The sequence below is a fragment of the Populus euphratica genome, unplaced genomic scaffold (genome assembly GCF_000495115.2).
Source record: "Populus euphratica unplaced genomic scaffold, PopEup_1.0 scaffold235.1, whole genome shotgun sequence".
NCBI lineage: Eukaryota > Viridiplantae > Streptophyta > Magnoliopsida > Malpighiales > Salicaceae > Populus > Populus euphratica.
The window spans coordinates 288,559-299,217 of record NW_011500117.1 but is presented as its reverse complement, the minus strand read 5'-3'; the positions used below and the strand labels follow the sequence as shown (position 1 = coordinate 299,217).

Genomic DNA, 10,659 nt, shown 5'->3' with positions numbered 1-10,659 from the left:
TTGCACCAGCACATTATTTTGTTTCAATGAATTTAAATTCAGATTTTTCTTATAAAAAAATTATTGATATATTATTAATTAAAAAAATTGAATAGTTCTTAGTGGAAGATGATCAGATATCTTAGTATGAGTCTATCTCTTGACTTTGTGATTTAGTATTTAGTTAGCACTAATAACTATTTTTAATATATATTTGTATATATAATTTTTAATTTATTTAATTAAAAACATGCATCAAATTTTTAATTAAAAATTTAAAATTTTATTTAAGCTAAAAAAAAGTAAAAAATGTTTATATATATTTTTTTTTTGTGTTTAAAATTAACTTTTTATCTAATGTGAAGAACAACACAAGTTAATTAATAAATGGATTAATATTTCCTCTATTTTAAAATTAACTATTACTCTGTATTTTAAACTCTTTGATGCTTCCTCTTAAATTCATGAAAATTTTGAATAAATATATATGAATATGACATGTATTGTAGATCTTGATATTGGTGAATTTTGTAAAACAAAATGCCATCATTAATAAATAGATTAATAGAATAGTAATGCAAAACATCCTTAAATGGATTAAACTTTTCCAACCCTAAATTAGGGTTATTAAGCACTAAGTTTACATCCCTAAATTTTAGAAGAAATTTGGAAGTATTCAGAAAAGTTTGTATTGAATAATCTTCAATTAAAAAAATGTTATTTAAATATAAAAAAATTCAGTAAAATTCTAATCAAATTAAAATTTCTAATTCAAATAAAAAAGAATCCAAAAACAATACAAAAAATAAATAAAATCTTAAATAGTAACTTCTAGGTTTTATTTAAAAGCTTTCTTGAGATTCAATGAATATGAAATCTCAGCCTTGTAAGAAATAAGATCTTTAAAATCTTTTTTAAAAAATCAGTTTGATTTAATGATTAAATAAAAAATTACTTGAAATTCATTGAAAACCTAAAAAATATTTACAAATAAAAAAATAAAAAAATAAAAAAAACTATGTCAAAAATAATAATTAAAATATTTACAAATAAAAAAATAAAAAAATTATGTCAAAAATAATAATTAAAAAAACACCCCCACATACATATAATCCTTGAAACTATTAGAACATTTCTTCCTCTTTTTTTTTTAATTCAACCAAACTATTAGAATATTTACATACATAGAGAAACAACAACATTACAAATGCTAAGAATAAATAAATAAATATTCATGACATGTCAATGTCATATCATTTTTATTTTTTTGACATAATTCGACAAAGACACTTGATTATAAAAATTTTAAAACTGATATACTCAAATAAAAAAACAAAAAAACAAAAGTAGAAATACCCAATTAGAAAGAATATAAAAAAAATTAAACTAAATTATAACAATCTAAAAAAAAAGAGGTAAATATTGAGTTTGTGTTTCACGACCCAAAGAAAACTTTGTTTTCTTAAAAAAGGAAAGAGAACATAACCCTAAACAAGAAAAAACTAGCCTTTTATAATTTTTTAAACTCACTTTAGCTTTACTAATAATTAATGCAGAATCTTGCTACTTTATAGTTTAACTCATAATTAATGCTTTGCTTGATCATAGAATAATATAATTCTGCTTTAGGGAGCGAAAGTTTTCCTAGGATTTAAAGAAATATGAGATGGCAATATAAAGGAGTTGGTACGTAGATACTTATGAATCTGTAAGTGATCATGCTCATTTGCCGACCCTACCTTTTAATTAAAGTCGATGATTAAATCTGCAATTAACCATATTAAACCTTAATTAAATCTTGCTTTTACTTAATGTATAAGGACACTAAATAAAAAATAGATCAATTTCGTGGAGAATCCTGTAGTTTGCTTATTTTTAGGTTGTTTTTTTATTTAAAAAATTACATTTTACTCCATGAAGTTTATAAATTTAAAGCACTTTAGATCCTCTCCTCTCGTTGACGCATAAAAAAATACCAAATTATTTATAAACTTATTATCATATTCTATTTAATAATTAAAAAGTTCTTCTACTAAATATTGTCATTAAGTTAAAACAAAAAAAAACCCTAGTCACCACGATCACCTTCTTCCTTTTCTTTTCAAATTCTACTAAGCACACAAGAAATAATTGAAGCCATTGAATTATATTTCAATGGGGAAATAATCTCTGTTAAATATTAAATTTGTCATTGAATTAAAAAATAAAAAAACCCTAAGCAACTTTCTCTTTTCCTTTTTCTTTTTCCTTTTTCAATTCCTAGCTATAGCACATGATTGAAACCATTAAATTATATTTCAATGGGGAAATTAATAATATCCGCCACCTCCTTTTCTTTTTGTTTCTTCGCATCGACCGCTACTGTCTAGCCATCACAACCCCCTCACATCCACCATCTCTCCCTCAGATGGACCTCCACCATCTCCATTCCTCTTAAAGCTGTTGATTTAGAGTGAGATCTGCCTTGGTGGTGTGATGAGTCACTAGAGATGAACAATTGTCGGTTTGAGTAAAGCTTGCTTTCCCCACAACAAACAAAGTCATTCTCTCTGTTGCATTTTTTTGTTGGTGTTCTTTTGGTTCACATGGTGGCCATTGTTAATTTCATGGCTTAAGGGCAAAGGATACTCCGGGGCACATCTTTCTACCACTGCCAAGAGGCAACAATTCAAAGCTTTGCCCTCTAACTTCAAGATCTTTGCGAGTGACTGCAAATCCTTCAAAGAGAAATCACCAGCTCAACTTGTGTTAAAAGAGAGAGATTTTACTTGATTGGAGTTGCTGTGAGCGACAAGGGAAAGATCAATAAAGAACTATTTTATTCGATTTCTAAAATAACGGAGACAAACCGAAAAAAACAGCCCAAATTATTGAAGGTCTTATGTAACTAACCCAAAAATCATTAATCTTCGTATTAAAAGAAAAGGAAAAAGGGAAAATCATTGATCCTCTCCCCAGTAACGAGTCAGAGATGAGTATAACAATCCTTTCACTGACCAGTAATTTAAACAGTAATTAACACAGGTTGCTCTTGTTAAGTGCCTAATTAACAACTTTGATGTCTAGATTAATAAATATAAGTTTTTTTTTTTTTAATTTATACATGTTACTCTCAGGCCTGGTAACCTGCGATGATATAAATTCTAGGTCGAAAAGAAAATACGCAACCATATAACATGAGTAATGCCCTAGATGTGACATGGCATATATAATGCATGTGTCGTTTTTGATAAAAACAAAAAATTAAAAAGCCTTTGACCACTGCGCTTTCAAAAGAAAAAAGAAAATAAAGCAGGCAATACTACAAGAAGGGTAATGAATTTTAGTGCCTGATTAGGCATTGCAATGAAATTTCTATCGTCGGTTTTTCTTTGTACGCTCACATCATGAGAGACGAGAGTGGAAAGCCTTTTTCTGGTATACAAGAACGTGAACGGTTTAGAGAAGAGGATCAGAGGATAAGTCATTTTCTGATATGATTCTGAAATTTCTTGCTACAATTATTAAATCTAAACGCACTTGCCATGGCTTTCGGCAGCCAATGCCAAGTCGTAATTCGGCATGATTAAGGTTTTGGTTTTATATATCTTTCACCACTCTTTAATCATGATCATCATTCACAAATGGCACGAACTTGTAACAACCACACCTTTGCTTTGAGTTCGGTCGAAAAGAGAATTGAGTTTCCCTACTTCAGTTCTGTCCAAGTGACACTTTAAATGATCAGGTACATGGATACGGTGGATCCAGTAACTCTGGATTTAGTTATATGTTTAATCTAAGAATATTATTGGATTTAACTATATATTAAATTTAAATACATGTAAATCTAGCCGTTGTCAAATTCAATCTTTTTGAATTCAAATATCTGCTAAGTACAAGTACATATAGGTCTGACGAGGTGTTAAATGTAATATTTTTAAGTTCAGTTATGCACTAAGTCTAAACCAATATTGGTATGACACTATCAGACCCAACATTATTGAACTTATTGACATGCTGAGTTCAAATACATGTAAGTCTTGTAAATTTTCAGATTCACTATCTTTGAGTTCAACTACACGCCAAGATCAAGTGCATGTAGACTTGATGAGCTGCTAGATTTAACACCTTTAGGTTCAGTTATACGGAGCCCAATTACATATAGATCTAGTGAAGTATTAGACCCAATATCTATAGGTTCAGTTACATGTTTAGTATAAGTACATATAGGTTTGGCAAGTTGTCAGGCCTAATACCCCTGAGCTTGGCACCATTCCAAGTCTAAGTGAGTATGAAATTGATGATCATAGCCTTATGTTAGGTCACAAGACCTTGTTTATTAATTCTTATAATTTTTAACATGAAATGTTAAAAATCAAGAATAATGATCTCTCTTATCTTTTAGACTTTTAGGTATATAAAAGTTTTCTAAAAGTTTACCATGTTTCATCAATATTAAATACTGTATAAAAAATATTTATTTCTTATTAATACTGCGTAAGAGATTAAATATCCCTCGTTAATACTATTAAAAGAAAATAAAAATTTATATCCTTTATTAAAGCAATATGACAAGGTTCAGTGATTATACATATCCCCTGAACCATCAAAGTAAAATAAATTTATATCCTTTATTAAAGCAATATGATAAGGTTCAATGATTATACATATCCCCTGAACTATCAAAGTAAAATATTTATAATTTTTATTATCTAAGTATTTATATTTTAATTTTTATAGCATTTATCATATAAAAATAAGAACAAATAATTTTGTTTTTAGAATTTAAATATTTTTCTTTTATTTCTTGCAATCTTTTATTAAATATTATTGATTTTATAATCCAAAGGTTACTAAACCCAACTAAGAAAAATATTTTATATATATTAGGTCTTCTACCATTAATTTCATGAACTACAAAAAAAGAATATTAATGTAAACGGGTGATTGTAACTATCTAAACACTCAAAAATTTCCATTTGTGTATTGGATTTTGTAGCATCAACAGTATTTTTTTTATTAAAAAAGAGGAAAAGAAAAGCATTGAAGGTAGATTGTTGACGTGAAAGAGCACTTGAAACATAGTACGAGTGATTAGGAATATAGCTAAGATGAGTTGTTCCAGTTTGAAAGCACATGGGCAGCAATAGAATAAAACACTAAATTCTTAGATCATTCCTAGTTCCTAGTTGTGTTGAGTCTGCCCTCGAAAACATAAGGAAATGATAAAGGAATATTGAGCACGAAATCCTCACTTTGAGAGGAAAAAAAAGAGAATAAAAAAGAGAGAAGAAGACAGATTAATATTGTACTACATCCCCATCAAAATGAAGGCACCAAAGGTCTCTTGGCGCATCAAATAATAACCCCCCCAGACTAATGTGGGGGAAGACGCTGATATGGCTGTATCATAGGGTCATGATCTCTACTGTATAATGAACACCAGACACTATGATTTATAACCTTAATAAATTCAAGAGAAGTCAACTATTGCTCACAATGTGGCCAAGAAGTGCTTCAAAATATACCGCCTGTATGCGACACTTACAGGCTAAATAAAGTCCGTGAAATGTAACTGAACCTTCCTGGCGGATCCATCTACCACAGTGTAGCTGACGTGGTCCAGTTAAAGCGGAGAGTGCATGCAAGTGGAAAAGATCAAGGGTAGAGAGGTTTGTTGACACCCACAAGCTAATGACTCTTCATTAATTTGACTCAACATTCCCTCTCTTGCTGTCTGCACAAGAAACTATTATTACTATATATATCTAGAGCTTTCTTCTCTTCCAAGTGCCAACACATTGAATTCAAGAGGAGTTTCAAGAAGTCTGCTGCTCTTTTTTGTGGTCACCAACCCACCAAATTCTGTACTGAACTGCAAGCTTTCCCCGTTGGCACTCTTTTGTCTTCCACACTTTGCTAGCCATCGCATCATTAACTCACTTTGTTGTGTTTGTTAGGCCTGGTAGCATAGAGCAAGCTTGCCTGTGGATTTATCTCTCTTTTTCTTTTTTGCTCCATCATCCCTTCTAAAAGTTGATCTTACTGATTATTTTCAAGTTATGTAACTTCTATCACCAATCAGTTTCTCAATGGCAAATCCATTCCTCCCTCTAAAATCCCAACATTGTCGCTAGAGGGTATTCTTGCTTATCGTCTGAGTATTCTAGTCATCTGTTACAAGCTTTTCACCACTAAGCTTCTTGTCGGATAACATCATGGAGGAGACATTTGTGCCTTTCCGTGGAATCAAGAATGACCTTCGGGGAAGGTTGATGTGTTACAAGCAAGACTGGACAGGTGGATTTAGAGCAGGCTTCAGGTAAAGTCTCATCTCTTAGTGAACACACAAAATTGTGTCGTGCATGGTTTGCAGTAGTTGCCGTTTTTCTGACATATACATTCTTTGCATTTTAGGCCTCCTTTATTGATAAATTTCAATATGATTATTGGTTTCATATATATTAATGTTATTTTCAGGATTTTGGCTCCCACCACATATATATTCTTTGCTTCCGCGATTCCGGTCATTTCATTTGGGGAACAATTGGAGAGAAATACTGGTATTAAAATGAACTCAGCAAGGAACTTTTTGTTTTCTTTTTTCCTTCTGTTGAATATTATTTTTCTTAAAAAGATTGATGTTGGCTTGCTGAAATCATGCACATTCTTTTTTCACTTGCGCCAACTTTTTATCAAACCATTTTAATCTCAAGGTGAAAAGAAGAAAAAGAAAAGACATGATGTTCTGTGAAATTTTAGCACATCATGAAATCTACCTTGCACTTGCAGATGGAGTTCTAACAGCAGTTCAGACCCTGGCATCCACCGCAGTTTGTGGGATCATACACTCAATTATTGGAGGTCAACCTTTGCTGATATTGGGAGTTGCAGAGCCGACAGTCATTATGTACACATTTATGTTCAACTTCGCCAAAGAGAGAGCTAATTTGGGAAGGAACTTATTTCTAGCATGGACTGGATGGTGAGCTGATTAATCCCTTCTTATGGGTCTTAGATGATCTCTTTTTACGCTTGCTTCCTCTGCTTGACAAAACTTACCTGGTTATATGATCTTGCAGGGTATGTGTTTGGACTTCACTCTTGCTGTTCTTACTGGCTGTCTTAGGAGCATGCTCAATTATCAATAGGTTCACTCGTGTAGCTGGAGAGTTGTTTGGTCTGCTTATTGCAATGCTCTTCATGCAACAGGCTATCAAAGTAAGAGTAATTAAAGACTTCAACTGCATTATGATGATGGCATGTTGTTAATTATTGTTTAATTACCAGTTAAACTAAGTAAATGACTTGACCGTTAAGGGTCTCGTGGATGAATTCCGCATTCCAAAACGAGAAGATCCAAAATCAATGGAGTTTATACCTTCATGGAGGTTCGCAAATGGAATGTTTGCTTTGGTTCTATCATTTGGCCTCCTGCTCACTGCATTAAGAAGCCGCAAGGCAAGATCGTGGCGCTATGGGAGTGGTATGTAGATCAAAATTCAGGTTTCTGATAGAATACTGAGGGCTTTTACTACTTATGATCACTCGGGAATCTTGGTCACTTTAAAGATTACCATATTCTTTTATTTTGAAAGTTTAAAATCATTTTCCTGACAGGTTGGCTTAGAAGTTTAGTAGCAGACTACGGTGTACCCCTCATGATTCTAGTATGGACAGCTGTTTCTTATATTCCGACAGGAAATGTTCCCGAAGGAATCCCCCGGCGTCTTTTCAGCCCAAATCCCTGGTCCCCTGGTGCATATGAGAACTGGACTGTAGTCAAGGCAAGTTCTGTCTCATCTTTCCGTCATCCGGAAAACAAAGAATTTTATCTCCACATATTAAACTAAACTAGCTATTTGAATCTTCACATGACAGGAGATGTTAGATGTTCCCATTTCCTACATAATTGGAGCTTTCATTCCTGCTACGATGATCGCGGTGCTTTACTATTTTGACCATAGTGTAGCATCTCAACTTGCTCAGCAGAAGGAGTTCAATTTGAGAAAGCCATCTTCTTATCATTATGACTTGCTTCTTTTGGGATTTCTGGTATGCAAATTCCCTTCTTACTAGAACTGTTTCATCCTACTGGATTTTCTTTTTTCTAACATTCATAATATTTTCATTAATGGTGACAGACCTTAATGTGTGGTCTTATTGGAATCCCACCATCAAATGGAGTCATTCCCCAATCTCCAATGCATACAAAAAGTCTGGCCACTCTTAAGTACCAGGTAATCTACCCTGAAATCTCTCAAAAAATCAAGGTTCTTTCAATAGTCAGTGTTGAAGAAATAAATTGTCTTGTTTTGTCGTCGTGGTAACTCCGCGCATTAAATCTTTCTAAGATTAGTATTTGCTTATTATGCAGTTGCTTCGAAATAGACTTGTCGCAACAGCACGTACAAGTCTAAGAAAGAATGCCAGCTTGGGACAATTGTATGGAAATATGCAAGAAGCTTATCACCAAATTCAGACTCCTTTGATGTACCAACAGCCCTCTCAAGTATGTTTGCAATGACCATTTTGTTTTGTCCTGAAAGTAAACATGATCGTAATTTTGGAATTCCTAGATGAAATCAAATTATCTAGTTTTGCAGAAAGTAATTGAGAATTGCTAAATATCTTGTGCAGGGTCTAAAGGAATTCAAAGAATCAACCATCCAAGCAGCTACATGTACAGGCCATATAGATGCCCCAGTCGATGAGACAGTATTTGACATTGAGAAGGAAATTGATGACCTTTTGCCTGTTGAGGTCAAAGAACAACGTGTAAGTAATTTGCTTCAAGCCACAATGGTTGGAGGTTGTGTAGCAGCCATGCCCTTTCTCAAAATGATCCCAACCTCAGTCCTTTGGGGCTATTTTGCCTTCATGGCGATTGAAAGTTTGCCTGGTAACCAGTTTTGGGAAAGAATATTATTGCTCTTCACCGCACCAAGCAGAAGATACAAGTAATGACTTCAAATCCCTCGTCTTTCACAGTTCCCCATGTCTTGCATTCTCGCTTGTTCTCATGTCTAAATTAACTTATTTTTCTTGCAGAGTACTTGAAGATTTCCACGCCACATTCGTAGAAACAGTTCCTTTCAAGTCAATTGCCATGTTTACAATTTTCCAGACGGCTTATTTGCTGATATGTTTTGGTCTCACTTGGATACCGATTGCGGGCCTTATGTTTCCTTTGATGATCATGCTTTTGGTTCCAGTAAGACAATACTGTCTTCCCAAGTTTTTCAAAGGAGCACACCTTCAAGACTTGGATGCAGCCGAGTATGAAGAAGCACCAGCTTTGCCATTCGATCTCGCAACAGTAAGATTCCTTTCCCAACATAATTAAAAGTAAAATCCATGCTGCATCACTTTCACTTCACCCTTACAATTTCTTCACTTTGTCTATAGGAGGCAGAGCTAGGGGAAGGAGCCGCTTATGGCGGAGATGGAGAGATTTTGGATGATGTTATCACCCGAAGCCGTGGAGAGTTCAGGCACACGAGTAGTCCTAAAATCTCAAGCTCCACTACAACACCAGCTAATAATCCTAAAAGCCTTCAAAGCCCTCGTCTCTCGTACACATATAGTCCTCGTATAAGTGAATTAAGAGGGGAGAAAAGTCCCAAATCCAGTGGAAGAGGGCTTAACAGTCCAAGGACTGGAGATCAAAAGTTATCTAAACTGGGGAAGAGTCCTTCAAGTTCAGAACAAAACTAGTGGCAAATTTTTTTGGCTTATCTACCAGTAAGGAGCTTTAGATTGGCTAGTGCTTGCACCATTTCCCTATCAAGTGTGTTGTTTTGGTTGGAATTAATGTAAAATATCCCTTCTTTCTAATCTTCTCTTTTAGAGAAAAAAATTGTAACTTACAATGGAATAGTTGCTTTGATGTAATAAGTGTGCTAGTATACATTTGTTCCGGCTATAGTAGTTCAATCCCACTGCCTCTATGATGAAATTTAGTTGCTTTTAATGCCTTGTTTGTTTCCAGGAAAATAACTTTCTGGGACCATTTTTCTCACTTTCTTATAAGTTCTTCAAGAAAACTGAATTCTGATAAAAAAAAAAAAAAACTTTATGACGGGAAAGTTTTTTTTTTTTTTATTCTAAGAAAAACACTTTCTTTTTCTTTGCTGGCAAAACATGCACTGCCAGCAGATATAGTTCTGCAGAAAATCCAGTCTTTTTCATTTGAGAAAAAAATGAAGCTTCATCTTCTTTGGTTCAGTCTCACCTTCTCTATCCTTGGCAGGAATTCACAACTCCATTCATCAGAATAGATAAAACTTTGAAGGTTGTTACTGCAATTTGTAACTAAACGCTACTCTGATGAGGAAGAAACACAACTTTAACTGATTTCAGCCATAAGACGAATCAATTAGAGTGTAAACAGAAACTCAAATGTATCATCTGCCAAGAAGTGAATGATAGGCTTAAAATTAAAAAAAAAAATTAATAGGTTTTATTTATGAAAAATTTCACAAGTTATATTTCTATAATATTATATAGTATATATAGTTATATTTTATAAAATAAGCTATATATAAATATAAAATATAATAAAAAAATTCATCATTATACCTTTTTAATTTTTTTTTTATTATTATAAGTGATATAATTAAATATTTTTATATATTAAATAAATTTAAAAAAATTTAATTCATTAATAAATTATTTTTCAGTTTATTTTTCATAATA

General features: G+C 32.7%; 1 protein-coding gene across 1 annotated transcript; it reads left to right on the top strand.

The window, feature by feature from the left end:
- Positions 1–5,676: 5,676 nt before the first annotated feature.
- On the top strand, positions 5,677–9,935 carry LOC105109982 (probable boron transporter 2). The gene is made up of 12 exons (XM_011004868.1): positions 5,677–6,283; positions 6,442–6,524; positions 6,754–6,946; positions 7,044–7,182; positions 7,282–7,447; positions 7,582–7,748; positions 7,843–8,016; positions 8,106–8,201; positions 8,339–8,473; positions 8,602–8,921; positions 9,013–9,280; positions 9,370–9,935. The coding sequence occupies exons 1-12, from the start codon at positions 6,180–6,182 to the stop codon at positions 9,676–9,678; spliced, it is 2,154 nt and encodes a 717-aa protein (XP_011003170.1). The 5' UTR covers positions 5,677–6,179; the 3' UTR covers positions 9,679–9,935.
- The last annotated feature ends 724 nt before the right edge of the window (positions 9,936–10,659 follow it).

Coding starts and splice junctions, on each gene's coding strand:
- LOC105109982 (XM_011004868.1), top strand. CDS start 6,180: ATGGAGGAGACATTTGTGCCTTTCCGTGGAATCAAGAATGACCTTCGG. Junction 6,525..6,753: donor ACAATTGGAGAGAAATACTG/GTATTAAAATGA, acceptor TTGCACTTGCAG/ATGGAGTTCTAACAGCAGTT. Junction 7,749..7,842: donor AGAACTGGACTGTAGTCAAG/GCAAGTTCTGTC, acceptor TTCACATGACAG/GAGATGTTAGATGTTCCCAT.